General features: G+C 34.9%; 1 protein-coding gene across 3 annotated transcripts in view; it reads left to right on the plus strand.

The window, feature by feature from the left end:
- Nucleotides 1-18,947, plus strand: part of LOC139151665 (coiled-coil domain-containing protein 33-like) — a 50,096-nt gene that overhangs the window by 23,832 nt on the left and 7,317 nt on the right. For all 3 annotated transcript variants that reach the window (XM_070724607.1, XM_070724608.1, XM_070724609.1), the window contains 9 exons: nt 2,172-2,305; nt 3,112-3,221; nt 4,219-4,415; nt 5,116-5,236; nt 5,785-5,917; nt 6,945-7,078; nt 8,480-8,551; nt 9,593-9,775; nt 17,095-17,312. In XM_070724607.1, coding sequence (XP_070580708.1) covers nt 2,172-2,305; nt 3,112-3,221; nt 4,219-4,415; nt 5,116-5,236; nt 5,785-5,917; nt 6,945-7,078; nt 8,480-8,551; nt 9,593-9,775; nt 17,095-17,312 — 1,302 coding nt within the window. The remainder of the gene's footprint in view (nt 1-2,171; nt 2,306-3,111; nt 3,222-4,218; nt 4,416-5,115; nt 5,237-5,784; nt 5,918-6,944; nt 7,079-8,479; nt 8,552-9,592; nt 9,776-17,094; nt 17,313-18,947) is intronic.

Consider the following 18,947-nt stretch of genomic DNA (forward strand, 5'->3'; position numbering starts at 1 on the left):
TCAAAAGTATTTTTATCACAGTATTTTTATCACAGACCTAATGAAGAGGACTCTATCCTCTCTGAGGACCTGTAATCAAAGTACCCATTAACAAGTGGGGACTGTGTCATCAACGATGACTTGTAGTTCTGAAGATTTACATGTACATGGGTTACTTACACTCTAACTTGTAAACTAACCAAGGGATTATTAATGCGTTTTAAGACTACATGTAGTTCATAGAGAATGTAATGCACTGCCATGTACCTGCTTCTTGTTGACTGCCTAGAATCAGGCAACCATCACTGTAAAAACCTTAGGTGTGTGTTTTTTCTTAACCAGAAATGGATTGAAGTTTGTGAACAAAATTTATCGATTGTTTCTTGCTTGTGCCCTTTGTGTGTGTAATTGGCAGATCAAAGAGTAACCTTTGCCATCAAAATATACATTTAGATATCAACTAAGATGTTACAAAAAGATGCACTGAAATTTATGATGCAGCCATATTCACTTGCTGTCGAGGTAGCTGCCGTTCAAATTATCTACATACCACCGAAGTCAATTTATATGTCATCACCATATCCCTCCACCCTTTAGGCTTAGTACATCCCCATTGTTTGAGATAGGGCAGCTTGACTTATTTACATTGAAATGGGGATGAAAGAGTTAAATGGGTCACCCTTTATTTATCACACCTGCAATGACTTATCATTGTCATCAACATGTCGGAGATTCAATAATTAACCCATGCATCGATACATGCATCTGTTGATTTACTAATTGGCTCCTGCCTATCCTACAACAGTAGCTATAAATTCTTCATGTTGTGTGCAATTATACTAATTAAATCCAATATTGATTGATTGCTTTAGTCACGCCATGTAAATTATTTGATTAGGATGCAGTATTGAAAAGGGCAATCAGTAGCCAACCCTGATGTATTTTTCAGTGTTTTGTGATAAAGGGCACCTTAATTATAAGCTTCCTTGTTAAATCCAGCTTCCTGAAAGGCATTTGCATTGACCTATGTGATTTCAGTACAAGATCTGAACCAACTTGTGCATTGCTGTTGTCATTATTATCACATTGTTAGAATTTAGGCCATAGTTTGAATTACACAAGGAAAAAGGAAAAAAATCTTCACATGGATATACATTCTACATATTTTCAAACAGGTGCAATATAAGCTGACCTCATCTGCAGGTTACACAAATTAAAACTCTATTACATGGTATACCCTTCATTCTCAAACAATTATGTTTTCACTTTTGGATACTGTTTCATTAAAACATTCATTTGCTTTTTAAATAGTGCTTCAAAATATAATAAATTAAAAAAAATCCCATAATATTGTTGTAAGATAATGTGCTCATGTATAGCCTTCAGATGTGACAACATTATGTAAATAACAGACATGAGAGAACTGTATTCATATCTGTGCATTCAGCATGTTAATGCAACGGTCTACACCTGTTCAGGTGTGATTTACATATCCCTGATTCACAATACCTCAAAATTTTACAAACAACTTTTAAATTTTTGTCCAATTCAATCATAGATTAATCCCAGTGTTGGAGACAAACACTACTCATTTTGAGTAAAATGATTATCTTTGCTCTAGACTAAAATTCTGCTGGCAACATAAAAACTGATTGTCTTAAAAACATGATATGCAATAAAATTTTATAGGTGCTGTCTAATTATAAAACCTCAGTTGTCATCTAAAATAACACATGCCAGGATTATGCTTTGTCAATTGACAGAACTTTCTCATGATTCATAGAGTCAGTACTCGACCTCTTTGTATCTGCTGATACGTCAAAAGAAAAATTCTAAAAACAGTTCTACATGCACACAACAGCGTACACAATGTAAGAATAAGTGAAAATTGGAATAAAAAGTGACAGCACAGTGTGAAGTATGATAATAGTTGAAGTATAGTAAAAAAGAAATTTCAGATGAAATACATACAAATGTCAAAGGAAATCAATTTGTGATTTGTGTACATGCTGATGTACGTGTAATGTTGTCAGTGACAAATGCATTATTACTACGCTTATTAAATGTCGCAAAAACCTGTAAGATTCTTTGCCTACAGATAGTAAGCTTTCATCTGGCAAGTCTATTACTGGAAATATCCAGTCAATTTTACCGTTAACAATGACCAAAAAATATGCCTTTCTTCTTTCCAGGAAAAGTCATAGTGATGATTTGAATGGCAAGCCGGCACAGTCGGCAACCCATGCAACTCTGCATCCTACACACTCGCCATCCTTTGAAGAATTCCTGACAGTTGAAGTTGAGGAACATCTAGCCAAAAATGAATGTAAGAACACCATTTCTCATCATATTATCCTGTAGATAATACAAGCTACGGTACATCCTGGTATAATTATAGTAGCTTGAATACATTAATGTGTTTATAGCAGTCATAAGGAGACGTATTCTGGTAGGGATTACAAATCAACAGAAATCAAATTGTCTCAATATTTACAAATTCTGTGGAAGACAAATTTAGGCTTGCAAAGTATGAATTAAAAAAGTAGTATTCATTTTGAATACAAAGGTGTTATCCAGCATTTGTAGTTTTCAAGTAGTTTATCACTTACAACACCAGAGATAAATTTGCAAGAAATTACAAAATACTGTTCATCTTCTACACATTTGCTATCGCAGAGTTCACAGACTCTTCCATTTAACGGTGTTTTATTTAAGCAATAAAGCACACCCAGCGATGGTATACCACGAGATTTTGACCAGTTCACGACATATATGCACGAGCGATAGCGAGTGCATATATGAAGTAAAATGGTCAAAATCGAGTGGTATACCGTCGCTGGGTGTGATTTATTGCTATTATATCATAACAGTATATTGAAATTCTGTGCATGGAACGTCAAAAACGGATTTTTCCTCAAGCTGATAGCACGCGCGTATGCCAGCCGTGGTATATCGCCAATATACCACGGTTCTTTTCGCGCCTCGACCAATCAGATCACTGTATTTGCGCCATCAATATACTGGTATGATATAATTAACATTAGCATGCTGTTGAATATCATATCTAGACAATAACAGGTGACTGGAAATTTTTTTGCGAATAATAACAGATTCATCCTTTTCTCATTTCAGCTTTGATTCTAAAAGTTGCTGACACCCCAAGTAAGGAGAGGTTGGCATACTACAGAATACCTGTCAACTACCTCGTTCCTTTTCATCAATACCATCTTGAACTAGTACAGGTATGGATCAGTATCAGTCCCACTCACTGCCAAGGTCAGGCCACCCTTTGAAAAGATAGTTCATGGAAATTGTAGAGGAATAAAATCCCTGAGAACTTCAATTGTACTGATCTTGGTCATTGTTGGGCGTTTGCTGGCAAATTTGGAAATATTCCTGCAGCCATCCTATAGCCCTATAAATCGTAAATTTGTGAATCATAAATTTTTTATGAACCTGTATCAGTACTACTCACTGCCAAGGAAAGGGCCACCCTTTGAAAAGATTTCATAGGATTTGTATGGGATTAAAGTTCCCTGAGAATTCAATGGGACTTTTTCTTAGTCATTGGTGGAAGTTTGCTGGCAAATTTGGAAATATTCCTGTAGCCATGCATCCTATAGCCTTGTAAATCATATGCACTGTTTTTGTCCAATGGTTACCAGAAAGTCAGGGCTATAAGAGTTGATAATATTAACCCTTTGCACCCTGACCCCATGGTACCATATGACATCATGCAGACATTTTTGTCCGAGCCGGGTTCAAAGGGTTAACCTTATAGCCCTGACTTTCTGGTAACACCTGATTTACCCCATATACCGGTATAGGAGTTTAAGCCTGAGAAGGTTAATCATCCAGGATTCCTATAGTGTATGTTTGTGAATGCAATCCTATTTTCATTGGCAATTGGTCGGTTCAGTTTTCACGATGTAAATCTTTGTTGTCTTATACTTGCATTTTCAACGATATTAGATCTTCAAAAGATTGTTAAGGATTATCAGATGGTAAGTTTAAGAGTAATATGCTGTAAAACACTTTGAATTAACTGTATGCTTTTTTAGTGATTTTCAGTGAATTTTCATTGCAACCAGCGGGTTTGGATGCTAGCTAAAACGACATTTCTTAAAGACATTTTTGCGTAAAGTGGAAGAAGATTTTGTTGGTGAAATCAAAGGAGATGTGAGTAAATTACAATATTTTGTGACATGATACATTTTGCACTTATCTTCTTGCACACAGCCTGACAAGTACGACTCAGTATCAGGGAAGAGACTGTACGCGACAATCATGCGTAAACGAAGTGTCCTGCCAAGAGATCCAAACTTTGTCTACACTGGACTGGAGGTGTTTCTGAGAGCAATGCAAAGAGAAGTGGCCAATCCTGTAGGGCCTCTCATAGCTGTGGCCAGAGTTGTCCCTGATTACTTTTCATACAAGTGAGTAAAAGATAAACATGGTTATCAAAACTAATTCTCCCATCGTCTTGACATTTGCTCATATTTTTGATGAATTAACTCTTCATTGAACATGTCTGGCATCTGTCTTTCCAGTTTAATTCTTCCTTGTACCTCAGATCTGTATGGTGTCAATCTGTACAAGATTTTGTTAGGTTTTGTTTGTGGTCTGGCTATTTTTTAAATTGAAAGTTGTTAATATATACTTTCTTGATTTTGTTTTTATATTGGAGAGACAACTGTGCAGTACAACATTTACAAGTGTTTTTGCTCATGATAATAGGTCTTCAAAACAAACTTGTCTGTCATGATCACTGCATTATCAAGCAGAAAATACCAAACTTATCTCAATACAAGTTTCCCCCTATTGATATGAAATCTGTGGAGACCTCATGGGTTGCAGAAGGGCAGAATGAAACAAGAAATCTACAGTAAAGAAGACAAAATCATTGTATACTGCAGACTCACCTGCAATTCTCAACGACAAATTGATTTGCATATTGAAACAACAAATTTTGAATATGGTACATTGCAGTATTACATCTTTCATAAGTGTCAACTTTTGCTACAGCATATGATTAAAACTTTTCTCATGTTCTACCTAGCAAGAGATGAAAACTTTCTTCAAAGAAAAGTTCAAATGAAAAAACTTTTATTTACAACCATCTGCATTTTGTTTCAGGAGAGACATGCTAATGAGACACCCCATAGCAACTGGTATAACCCTGACCACAGTAAATTTTCCTGATCCACACCATTCCGTATTCAGAGTTCCTCCCGCCAAAGGACAAGGTTATCCTCAGGTAAATTTGACTTCTCGTGACATTGGAAAATTTCTTTATGAAAATCTGTTCATTGAAATATGGTGTACATTACATCCAAGAAAAGGTTCAGTTTCCACTGGAATTGTGCAAATTCCATGGCTTATGCAGTATGCACATATGCGTGCACATCAAGAAATTTTTACAATATGATAGAATGTAGCTGATTTCAATTACACCATACCTGGTATACACTGGTAGCAAATTGTACAAATTATGTACAATTTTGTACAATTTCATAACAATATCAAAAAATAAAAAAATATACTTTGAAATTCTTATAATCATAGCTGTAACTCAGTGGCCTGTCAGTCCTTCTGCTATATATGTACATGTATAGACAAAGTATGATTTCCCTACTTGGATCGTACCACCACTTTCAGGGATAGGTACATTTACGATACATTGGCCCTCCAGCTTCCCCTTGATCAAATATTTGTTCTGATCAACATCTGCAGTGACATTGGATGCCGGCACAAGGAAGGAAAATAATTTAAGATCATTAACTCTTTCTGCACCTTTCGTTACAGATCTCCTTACCAGGAGCACCACAGCAGCAGCCCATCTGGGATCACATGTATTTCTTTCACCAATCACGGGACAATGCAACCATATTCTCCGAGACTGCTGCCTTGATTATAGAGTACTATCCATCAACCAACAGTGAGTATCATTACTATCAGTGAGGCAACACGTGTCCACATGCAATCAAATAGCAGACCAAATGTCCAGTCACCAAATGGCCACCCCATTACCGGTACTTCTTAGCTGTGGTGCAGTAATTTTCAACTATGTCATTCATATCAGGAATGACACTAAAAAAGAAATACATTTTCAGTGGGGCAGCACCATCTAATTTTACTTACACATTATTGTCCTTTACATAATTAATCGCTGCATTTTAAAATGTTGTCAATTTATGTTCTTCATTACACCTGCAAATGGGAAGGGGTTGGTTTGAGAATGTTTACTTCCTTGAAAATAGATACCAAATAATATGATTGCTCTGCTTTGTGGACTTTTTTCTCATTTCGAGAGTTTATGCCCACAAATATTAGAAATTGTCATTGGACCATAGTCTTCTTTACACTGGCTAACTGATTTACTATTCAATTGTGGATTTTTATGTTTGGCAATAAAGAATATCAAAGATGTTCAACTTGCAAGAGTGCTGCTCAAAATGCAAAATCATCATCAGGTCACAGAACAAAGTGTTCTTCTTTGCATAGGAATAGTACATTTCTGTATGTAGAAAACAGTTTACAATATGCCCTATCTATGACTTTATGTATGTCTTACATCTATTGTAGTCTCACCTACAGCTGTACCAGTGATTACAAATTTAATCAAAATCAAATCACTCTTCCTTGCCTTAAAATACTGAAAGAAATCAAGTGTTGTTGGAGATTTGATTGGCTGATACTATGTGAAATGATCCAAATCAAGTCCAGTGGTCCGTTCTTGTGGTGATTTTCAACCACATTTGTGAGAAAGCATTAATATTTAGTTTATTGAAAGTAATAGTGTTTATTATTGTTGACTAAGGTTCCTCTGCAGTTTCGAGGGACCGTGTGTAAACTGTTCAGAGTCAATAGCTGTAAATTCAGTGTCATTTTTAACTTATATGTAAAATCTAACAAAGTGTAATGTGGTGATTTTTGATAAAGTGTCTTTCCTGTGTGTCTTACAGCCCTCAGTGACAGTAGCTGGCACCTTCGGAAACCTATAGGCTACTCTATCCTGTTATTGGACAAAAATGTTTATGATGTTTTGATAGCTGACAGTGGTCGGCTAGGAATACGTGTGGAAGGTCTCCCAATACAGGTCAGAGTTTAATATTATAGTCTAACAAAGACTGTGTGCCCAAAGGCAGGTGACCATTTGCCCCACGTCCGGAGGGCAAATGGTTTTCTGCCGTGAGGTCATAATCCCTTTTCTTATGGCTCATAAGTTTTTTACATGTCTCTGATTAGGTAGTAAGCGCCTTGAATGTGAAGCCTTAAACTTTTGCTCAAACTTTCCTCAAGGATTAAATTCAACCATTCTCTTTCAAAATCAAGAATAACTTATTTTTATTTTATAAGGAATTACTGTGCAAAGTTTGATACAAGAGAATCTAATAACCAAGATTTATAGATGTTTGAAATTTAATATGGCTGCCATCCCTATGTTAACTGTATGGCGAAAAATAAAATTTACGATTTTCAAAAACTTAATATGGTGAAAGTATTTCTTACTTCAAAGGCTTAAAAATGAGCCCTAACAAAGGGTAGATCAGGAAAGAATAGGGCTGTTCACAGTTTACGTCACTGTTCTCTCATTAATATGCAAAAATAAATATTTGTCCGCATTTTTAGATTACGCTTTTGAAAATTACGCATGCAAAACGACGAAAACACATCTTAGTAGGCGACTGCTAGTGTAACAATGAAATGACTAAAAAACATATTTACGACTCAGAGTACAAGCTGCAAAAACGGCCATGTATGCAACATTGATAAAATTTGTCCACATTTCCAGCCGCGTGTCCGATGTCACGCGCGTACAGCTATATTTTAGTAACAAACCTGTAACTGTGAACAGCGCTATTGGAAAGTTTGAGAGTCCTAATATCTGTCCCCGAGGCACAGTTCTGCCTTAAGTAAATTTCATATAAACTGATTGATTTGATTTGATTGCCAATGACAATCATATGTTTGATTACCATTTTAGGAGAAAATCTGTAAAACGATAAAATAATTTTTGTCATTCAAAGGTGCATAAATATATTTGAATCACTGTTATGTGGTTCAAAAATAGTTCAAGGTCAATTTCAGGCAAATGATATCTGTGCAGCCTATTACATGTACATCATCAACAAATTACCATTGAATGCTATGAGGTACGTGTGAGATGTTTGGTATACAAAACATGTACTAATGAGATTTCTGTGTCTTTTCAAAGCCAGATGACTTTTCAGCAAAATGTTTTGTACCTTGAAAGCAACCACCTGTTGATCAGTTACCATTCTTTTGTACTCAATATGTCCCCAGTGTTTTGTGTTAGTGGGGTGGTTTGTCTCTTTTGTTTATTCAATGCACTAAAAACAGGGGTGAAAAAGTTCAAAATTAAGAACTAGGCATACTGTAAGATCTGCATCATGAACACTGCATAGAGCTCTTTCTTCCCCTGTCACGTGTCGAGCATGTCTACATTTGCTAATAATATTTTGGTTCAACTATGCAGGAGACCAACTTGCAAACTGTTGACTCAAAAACTCCAACTGTTGGTATGATATTACGTCTTATCACATCAGAGGTGAGTTTTTATCACTGATATAGTCTAGAAAAACATCTCAATCACATAACCAACTTGATAAGTTCTGCCAACTTTATTAGTGAAACTAATACATTTTACAATGAAAATGCACAGAAAACAAGCTGGTTAAAATATTAATAATGGCCTCCTAGAACATCTATAGCATCTGCCGTCACGCTGTATCTTGCTAAGGGAATGTATTTGTCAGAATGTTTCAGACGTACAATTTGTGACCGGCCAGTGAGGTCATCGTAAAAATCTGTGGTTGTGTGATGTGTACATGCGATCCTCACATGCAATATTTCATTTCTGTGTTTCATTGCTCTCTCACAGATTATCTCCATCTGTATGTTCATTTACTTTGTATTTGAGATATGTCATTGACCCGGGCCGTGTATTGAAATAAAAAATATACTACCACACACATAATGATATGCAAGTAATCTTTTGATGCTGGTGGTCATAGTGTAGATCACTTCATCCTGGAATTATTTTTTTAATTGATATTCAATTAGAAAAAAACCATTTATTCTTGAATTGCTTGTACCATGGCCCAAATAAATAACAATCTGCGTACTAAAAGAAGTATATAATTTCAACATTGTTAATGGCAGCAGGAAATTCTGTGATGTAATTTGTAAGTTTCTAGCATAAAAGTAAGTCAAATGCCTAATATCTGCTCTACCAATGCACATCGGATTGACTTTAAAAATCGAGAGAAGGGTAGAGCATTTTGTGAAGGGAAAACATGAGAAGTCCTTCCCTTGTCTGTTTCTGTGTTTCATTTGATTAGGGGGCGTGCTGCAAGTGCAGCTGGCTACATGACAGATTGGCAAGAGTTCAGGAACATATTGTTGCATTCAAGTGCCGCTGGGCATGAGATCATGTTAATGTTTGCAACAACGAGTAAATAGACTGATAGAATGTGACCTTTTGACCTCGCCATTAGCTGAGCACGATTTTGTTTCCAACAAAACATTGTGTGGAGTACTTAATTTCCCTGTGCTATTGTGTTTGGTTTTTTGTCTTTTTTACTTAAAGAGACCTGACTCACTTGGGTCTGTGTCCAATCCGGACCTGCTACCAGCCCTTGATTCCTTGCGTTTGGACGTCACTCCGATACCAACTCCTAGGACAGAACCCACACCACCTACCACCCCAATACCAGAGCCTTTACCGCCTGAACCGACGTGGATGTTGGCCAGGAAACCAAAGCCACGTGTGGTGAGTGATTTTAGTTTAATATACCTAAAATTTTCTGTTGTAGCTGCCTTTGGAGTGGAATGTGCAGCTTTACTACCCAGTCTGTTCAAAGATTGAGATTTGGTTGTGAATGTAAACAGTGTCTAACAAAACATTCCTGTGTCAGTGTGCAGCTGCCCCATTACATGCACTATACCCTCAGCCATACTACATGTATATACTGAGACTGATGTTTTTAGTGGCGATACGAAATGAGTACAACCTTTTTTTAAACAACATTTATCCTTTTCTTCCATGTCTATGACGTCTTAAGAGATACAATGTAATTTTTGTCAGATTGTTAATTGCCCAAAAAAAATACTGAGATTTCTGTTTATCACAGAAACTTTGAATAGAAAGTTTTGGATCTGTTTTGAAACAGACAGTGTGTCTTTCTGATCACCTTTGTTTTGTCTTAGCAGAATTCAGTAGATGCATTAAACATTGTGATTTGTTTCGCCTTACACAATGAGTGGCAACAGTCTGTCAATTGAAAGACTCGTAGTTGTTAACAACTATGACATAACATCAGCTCAGAGTCTAAATAACACCCAACTGTAACTGTTTAGGAAGTACCAAAAATTGTGCATAACCAATAAAATGTTGCAGCTAGTGAGTGATCACAGTCAGTCTCCCAAGATGTTAATTTGAAAATTGCAGAATGGGTTTGTGTGGACTGTATACAATGGTGAATAAATTAACAGTTTAAAGTTTCAGCCATACAGTTAAAATCCCACCTAATGAATGTGATTTAGTATGAAATTGTAGTCTTTACCAAAAGTTAGGATGTTGTTGCCTTGTTTCATGGACCTGTCCATTGTAACATGAGAAAACTTAAACTATAGCAGAGAAAACGTTAGAGTCACTATTAATAATACCAGCTTTCCTTTCAAGTAAACATCAAAGAGTATTGTCATTTCTGTGTTTGATATCTTAGAGGGACAATTAAGCCACGCACAGTTTTACTTCAGTGTTATTTTACCCAAAAGACTCTTATCCATCTAGTTCATTCAAACATGTCATCCAGGTCTTTATCAAATGTGGAATTTTGAGCCTGTACAATGAAAAAACTGTTAATAAAAGTATTCTGATAGCAATAATAATTCATTCATACAAGAACTGCTGTAGCATGCTTTTCCGTTTTCTCAGTGGAAAAAGTTGCAAACCTTGAATGTTCTATGTCAATAGTGTGTGTTCTTATCGACCTTTGTATTATTTATCTATTTATGAATACTTTTATGTATTTTTTTCACAGTTATTAATATGAGTATTATGAAATTATCTTGAATAAATAAGTAATAAATAGATAAATAATAAATCAAATGAATAAATAAATAAAAACTTGTCGACATATTATATGCTAATAGTGTGTACTGTTATCAACTTGTATATTTTTGTCTATTTATTTATATTTTTGTGTGTTTTATGTCCACAGTTATTAATATGAATATTCTGAAATTATTTTAAATCAATCAATCAATTGATTGATCAATTAATCAACAGATAAATAAATAAATAAATAAATAAATAAATAAATAAATAATCTTTCACCTACTGGCAGCCAATCTCCAAAGCTTTTCATACTCTATGAAATTTCCATTTAATGGTACACGTACAGGAGTCTGAATGTCATTACATACATGTATAACTCAGTCTAACATTTAACAACACATCAACTGCTACCAAGATTGTCTGTGTTTGTTAATAGTTACTTATAAAAGACTGTACTATATACATTATTGACTTGAAAAAAACAACACCAGGGAGCACAATGGAGATATGGAGGATATGTACCTAATATGTACGGCAGACAAGCAAATCTAATGGGTCTGAGATTGTTACTATTTAAAAATTAGATACCTCTACCCCTTTTGATCAAAAACTACCAAGGATCTCCCTGTTTTTTATTGCTCCTGAAATGATTTTATGTCTCCTACTTGTAATAAGTAATAAGCTCTATTCAAATCATATTTGTTCTTCTTTTTTTCTTGAAATGTCTTTTATTTCCAGTTACTTCATTTCATCTTTCCAGATACATTTTCATTCAGATGTAATAAAGAAAGAAATTATAAAAAAATTGCAAAATGAGTTTAATTATAAACTTGAGATAAATCAAAAAAATACTTTCATTTGGATTTAATCTGACGAGGGTTTTGTGTACATTTGTCGTATAAGACCTGGTAAAAAAATTTTAAATATTATTTTGCATAATTTGCAGGATTAAAATAGCATGTGTCTTGTCTGTACCAAACTCATAGAGCTCTACTGATCCGAATTCCTTACACCAAACAGATTTGAATTTGCACTGAAAAATTTGTGCTCCCCAACTACGGTTGGAATAAATTGGAATACCTGGATTTATTAATTTTTTTATTTATTTATTATTTTTATTTATTTGGGTGACCAAAAAGAGTAAAATCTCAATAACAGTTTCACAGGTCATGAAAATTAAATACAATCGACAAAAATTTAAAAAATTACACGGAACATATAAATCATAAATACAAATTATTGATAGTACTAGTTTGAAAAGACTAAATCTTTTCAAAATATCAAGACTTGAACTAACTACCTTGGATATCATTCCACATGGATTGCTTTAAGCACATGGAATAAAAAGTATTTGCGAGCATTGATTCTTGAAAAAGTTCCCAAAAAGGAAGATTAATGTATAAACTGCAGAGTTCATTGAACATTTCTTTAAATTTTGATTAAATAAGTGCAATGATATATATTCTTGGTGATCGTTTGCATCCTTGCAGTTTTCAGATAACAGACCTAACATCACTGATGTTCCTCCAGGGAATAGCTGTCGCTTTTTGATCACCTTTTAATCTTACTTAGAATAAACTCATAAAGAGCAACTGATGTCAATTTTTAATCCCAAATTTCTTCAGCAATGTTGAGTGTGAATCAGTGTACAGGAGAATTTGAAAAAGCTTCTCTTAGTTTTATGAGAAAATATCATGCGATATGCTGGTATCTGTATTGAAAGTACGACTATTTCCATATTCAATGAAAATTAGTGAGCTCATAGATTTGTGTTCATTGAAATGCATATAACTATGGCGGTAACCTATAGTATCAACATGCAGTGACCTTTGACTTGTTGTTTGACAGCCATGTTTGTGCCAGTGTGTTTCATTTAGGATGACCTCAGATATAAAACATTTAAAGTTTTGCAGGACAGTAAAGTCTTCAATGTGTATATAAAATTTTCTTCATTAATCTGAAAAAAAAATTAGTCTGTATTATTTATAGTTTTGTCATTGATTAACAGATCAAAATTATGTTATTAGACACGTAGCCATTTGTATTTTCTGATGTCAACCAGTTGTCATGGCTATGACCCCACAATGTCACACTGTCAAATGCCTGTGGACAATATTGATTCTATCTTACATTATTAAAGCTACTGTATACTATCTAGGGAACATTAGAGTGGAGTAGGTCTCTGTAAGGAAGCATATTGCTTAGTTTATAAAGATTTACATTGCATCATGTACACCTTTTTCTGATTGTAAAAGTAACCACCTAACCCGCTATTTCCAAAATAATGCAGATTCACGATCGTGGATGAGTTAAGAAGCTCTTTGTGGAGGGACCGTGATATTAACCTGTAACAAACTGACAAAAGACTGAACCGACCATGGTTCTTATACGTTTTTTTGTGCTTGTTGATCTTTTTACTGCCCATGAAAGCAGCTTTTCAGAAGTTTAGTTCATAAAAATGAGCGCGCAGCACTTTCCTAAACAAAAAACCCAGAGGAACAATATCAAACGTTAAACAGATGATTATCACAGATTGTGTCCTTTTATATTCCCTATTCATGTCACCTGAGGTGCATCCCAATGGGCCATCTTACAGGACATAGTTCAGGACCCTTTGCTACCGGACTATGACAACCTTTGTTATGCTAATGACCTGCCCGTCCAATCAGGAGTGAGGAACTGAGATAGTCTAATGAAGGGTGTAATCCCTCGAGAGGGCACTCTTCGTGGCTGCTGGTCAGGTTGCTAGGATATACAAATCAGTGGTCCGGTCTGTGTATACACTTAATTTGAATAACAAATAGGATACGACACTGGGCCAGTTAGCCATACAAAAATATCCTAACCAGCCATTTTGGGAATGTAACCACTCAGAAATTAGAGACCTGATACCGAAGCAGAATTTGTAAGACATTTTCTGCTTATCTAGGTTGACTAGTTGGATATTCTTATACAGGGCGCCATAACCATGGCTGTAGCCTACTATCGACCCTACACTTCCTCAGTAAGTACTCCTATTAATCTGTGATCTGTCAAGGTCAAAATATTGAACTATCGATTAGATCAGAGCGTCAGAATTTTCTTCTTGGTCCATGCGTGGATTCACACATCACGTTTTAATTAGTTTCTCTCATCTAGCTACCGGAATTGGTTCACTATGTTTAACTTGGTTAGCGTTTCTAAACAGACTCCTTTATTCTCAAGAGGATTAGCCGATAGTGAAGGGGTTGTCTGTCTTCAAATAGTTTTCACCATATTTGTGTATAAACATGGCTAACAAAAGAGCAATCCATATACATGTAGGTTGCTTAGATGTCCAAATCACTACTGGTTACACTTGATCAGAACAATTCTTAAAAATCACAGGAGCCAATTGTATCATGAAAATTATGCCGTTTGCAAATTTTACTTTCCCAAAACATGTAGTCCTGTATTTGAAGGACTCGCATTCTCCATTGAGTATAGTCATAAGTTTTTAAGGTCAGGCATCACTAACACATATCAATGGAGAAATAAAATGAGGTAGCTGAATGTTTGATGGCTTTGAAATGTCTTAATCTCAGCAAGTTACCATGGTCTACTTTGTAATGTGATGTAGGTATAATTGAAATCTCAAGACTTTTCATTTTAACAAAGTTAAGAAAATACATGCAAGAAATATCCTTCAGAAAATACGATCGTGCATGGTTTGTTTGTACATGATTTCGTTGCTACGTAGTTCCAATATATCAGCCAACTCAGCAGATCTGTGTGGGAATTTAGGTGTGCACATGACAGCTGGCACAAATTAAGTTATGTTCAGTATTATATTGAGTTCAGAGGCTGACCAAATTCAAAAAAAATAACTGCCAACTTGAAGTCTATATGAAGTATATAGGAACCTTATCCTAGGGATCTTGACACATGTTTAATGTATGTATACGGCATCATGTATATATTTATTTACTTATTTATTTATTTTGTACTTTAAGTACTTACAATATATATATATATATATATATATATACATATATACATATATATATATATATATATATATATATATATATATATATATATATATAAATATATATATATAGAGAGAGAGAGAGAGAGAGAGAGAGAGAGAGAGAGAGAGAGAGAGAGAGAGAGAGAGAGAGAGAGAGAGAGAGACTTGAAATGTTTGATGTGATTTTGATATCAAAGAATAACAGTACAGTCTTGCTTTTGTATGCAGTAAAAATGTACTGAATGCAAAGTGTGTTTTAATCTGCCTCATCTTGAACATATTCAAAACAAAACAAAACTTTAGTACAAACTCACTGTCGGCAATTGCTGGTTTGATCCAGTCTATTGGAAAAGTGTGTTTCAAGGGTGTTATAATACTATCAGGGTGTATTACGTACTTGGGTGGATGTTCAAATTTCAAACTCAGGGTATATGTAATATAATTTGATTGAATAGTTGTGAAGAATGTTCTGTACCCTTTGAACAGTAACATGTAATATAATTTGATTGAATAGTTGTGAAGAATGTTCTGTACCCTTTGAACAGTCACCAGTCATAAAACACCTTTGATTGAACAATCACCTGTCATAAAACAACAACATAACACACTTAGCTAGTTGTCATATCTTGTAATTCATTCTATGAATTGGTACAGTTGAGCCAGCAGTGCGACATTGCAGCAGTAAACCATTTTACATGTATCATGACCTCACATCAAGTTTTATGTTTGATAAATTCCTTTCTATTGATGCCGTGCAAAAAATCGAACAGGCATTTTAAGACAAGCTAACACTATCCTGCACAAAAAATCAATATCAAATCCAGGTTAGTCGAGTTCTTTTTAGCAGGATTTCCGTGTGTTCTGCATTCAGTGCAGAGATGCATGACTAGACTTATATGGGTGCATTCCAGTGACAAATTGATTTGTCTTTCAGACTTTTTTTCACTCATCATCAGTACTGTGGATATGAGTGTGGAATTTCCTGTATTGACTTTTCCATGATTGTGTAAAGGATATGGAAAAGTGAATTGGCCGGGGCTTGTTCAGAAAATTGAACGTACGGAACCAGATGCTCTGCTGATCTTATTAAAAGGTGCTTTTCATGTGTGTATGGGAATGAGCTTAAAATGACAGCCTGTCTCACTACAATGACAACCAAATGCACAGCTTTCAGTGGAATTATTTTTAATCATCTTTGAAACTGTAAAATTGATGTTATATTATAGCAGTGTGCCCTCTAAGTTATAGTAATGTGTAACTGACTATTTGAAACCAGAAAATGTTCACGTACTACTTCATGAAATTTATCTACCAGTGTTAGGGTTGATGCTAGGAAATTCAACAAATTCCAAATAGACTCTTAGAGTTCAGGAGTATTGTGAGTATGACATATTACACTGCATGCACTGTAGCTTTGATTTCTACCATAACTGAAATCAAGCTGTGCTGAAAATTAAAGACCCGCTGTTTCTATTCCGTCAAGTATGCTATTTAGGTTTTGTCCATTATTCTCATATTTTGTCCTGTAATTAGTTTGATATTAACATTCACTCAGTGTGTCATGCTTTGATTGTTTTCGCCTGATTTTTTCAATCAGAATTTCCAAGTCACAATTATGGCTGTCACAGCTTGCATCATGACTTCAATTGCGTGTAAATACTGACTGAATTAATCTATTCTTATCCTGTACTGTAGGATATCTGACAGGTTTGATAATACTTCAATAGTTTAATATTTGAAATGCCAGGCAATTGTATATTCAGTTAATAAGCGGGAAAACCATTTCTAAAACCTAGCAATGTATATTTAATGTTTCCCATAATGATACCTAAATGAAAAAAAAATCTTTTTTGAACAGTTCCATTCAATTTAATTAAATTTCATAATAATGTATCTGAAATTGTGACATATAGAAATATTTTCAAGTGTAACCCCTTTTTTAAAACATGAATGGAAATGGCACTGATTTGTCTACTTGCCAGGAGTAATATAACAAACCTATTCCTATTTATAATATATCTGTTGGTTCATTTTTCTTCAGCCTATTGAAGATGGCAAATTGCCACCTCATGACGCACTCGAAAATGTTCTGCCAGAGTACCAGTACATATATGCTCACAGTCCCAGGCGGCATCCTCAGACCACGCCACCGCCGGCAAGTAACAGGCGAGGAGACCTCATCCCTACCAGACTTCCCCCTCCCCAAGTGACAAATGCGTTTACAAAGCCTCAACGGCAACCAACTATTCCTGAAGAAAGGTGAGAAAAATTTCATGATGAATTTTTAGTTTAGTGTGCCATATTAGTCTCCTTAAAACCTATAGATTATTAATGTCATGCACGGTGCAATGTCAATTTCTAATGCAGCATCTTCCAAATTTGTAAAAGTACTACTTGCTATGATTTACACACATGTACATGTATGTCAATACGTTTAGCAAGGTGATATATAACGTGGTTGCTAGGCAGTTTTGATCTTTTTCGATCCAATTCATTACTCGGTTTTAAGGTGGTATGCTCCTCCACAGTGAAAGACTTAAATTTACCCAAACTTTCCTCAATGAAACTTTCAACCATTCTTTAACCGAATTAGGGGTCACTGCAAAAGTTTGGTACTAGAGAAACGAATGACCTAACATTTACAAATATTTGAAATTGAAAATTTTTGATTTTTGAACAAATAAGACATGAAAAATTGTTCTTACACTGCAAATGAACCTCTACAACTTACAAGTCATAGATTAGAGAAGTATTGAAAATATGTTAGAGCCTGAATAATTGCCTAAATCGCATTTTACCTTAAGCATGCCTCATGCATCTTCTCCAGTATCAACAGCTTCACAAAGACCTTTAGCATACATATGTCTACATTTTAAATTATCCATCTATCTCAAATTCAAAATGTACCTTTGACCCTTTTTTATGTGGCATGACAACTTATGACACATAACACTCAACATGATATTTGTTTAGCAGTCCCTGACATTCACTATAGTGCCTTACACAGATATTGTGTTAAAGAGAACTCAGAAATACTGACAGGTGAAAATTTTCTGTCTATCATCAGAATTTTGGTCTCAAATCATGCAACTCTGGAAGTTTTCAGAACAATTTTTTCTGAAGAGAAACCAATAAAATAATTGAAAAATGTGATCATTTGAGCAGGACGTCCAGTATTCACGTACATGTAGTTAGTCTAACATTTGAACACAAAATCACTCTCAAAGAGACCCACACATACACACTTGTAGGGATAGTGTTTCTTAATCTTTGTGATGTTGCTTAGTTGTTGCTATGCCAAAGCAAAATAGTACTTTAAGTACTTGAGTTTTTATCATTTTACATTGAAGCCACTGTGAAGGGAAGTAACAAACTGACATGTGTGAATATTTATGTATTACGTCACACTCAATATAAATATGTACGTTTGACAAAGATTGTACATATATTTGTACTTCCATTCTGAATCAGAATTATTTAATATGGTCCTGCAATCTCCAAAAATACAATGAAGAATGTCTGTTCCCCTTCTCACTTTTTAAAGAATTTTCTACTACATAGTTCCATAAAAAATATTTTCCATTCCTATTTATTCAAACTGGCACAGAACACAAATAAAGAATCTGGACTTGATGTTTAAGATTGCACAGCCATAAAATGACACACCAACCTCTAGACTTACTGAAATTCTAATGGGCCCTTTCAACCCACTGTCAGAGTAAAACCACACGGCTGAGCTGAAATTTAGCATTTCAGAAATAGCAAAAGCCACAACCGTTTATAGCTGACTTTCTGTACATTTCTGAAACCTGAAACGCTCTCTTGTAAGTCCTAAATGGATGTATTGACTGTTGCCATTGTACTGTTTTTCAAAGTGAACATTTCAACCCAAAG

This window comes from Ptychodera flava, chromosome 15 (genome assembly GCF_041260155.1).
Source record: "Ptychodera flava strain L36383 chromosome 15, AS_Pfla_20210202, whole genome shotgun sequence".
Classification (NCBI taxonomy): Eukaryota; Metazoa; Hemichordata; class Enteropneusta; family Ptychoderidae; genus Ptychodera; species Ptychodera flava.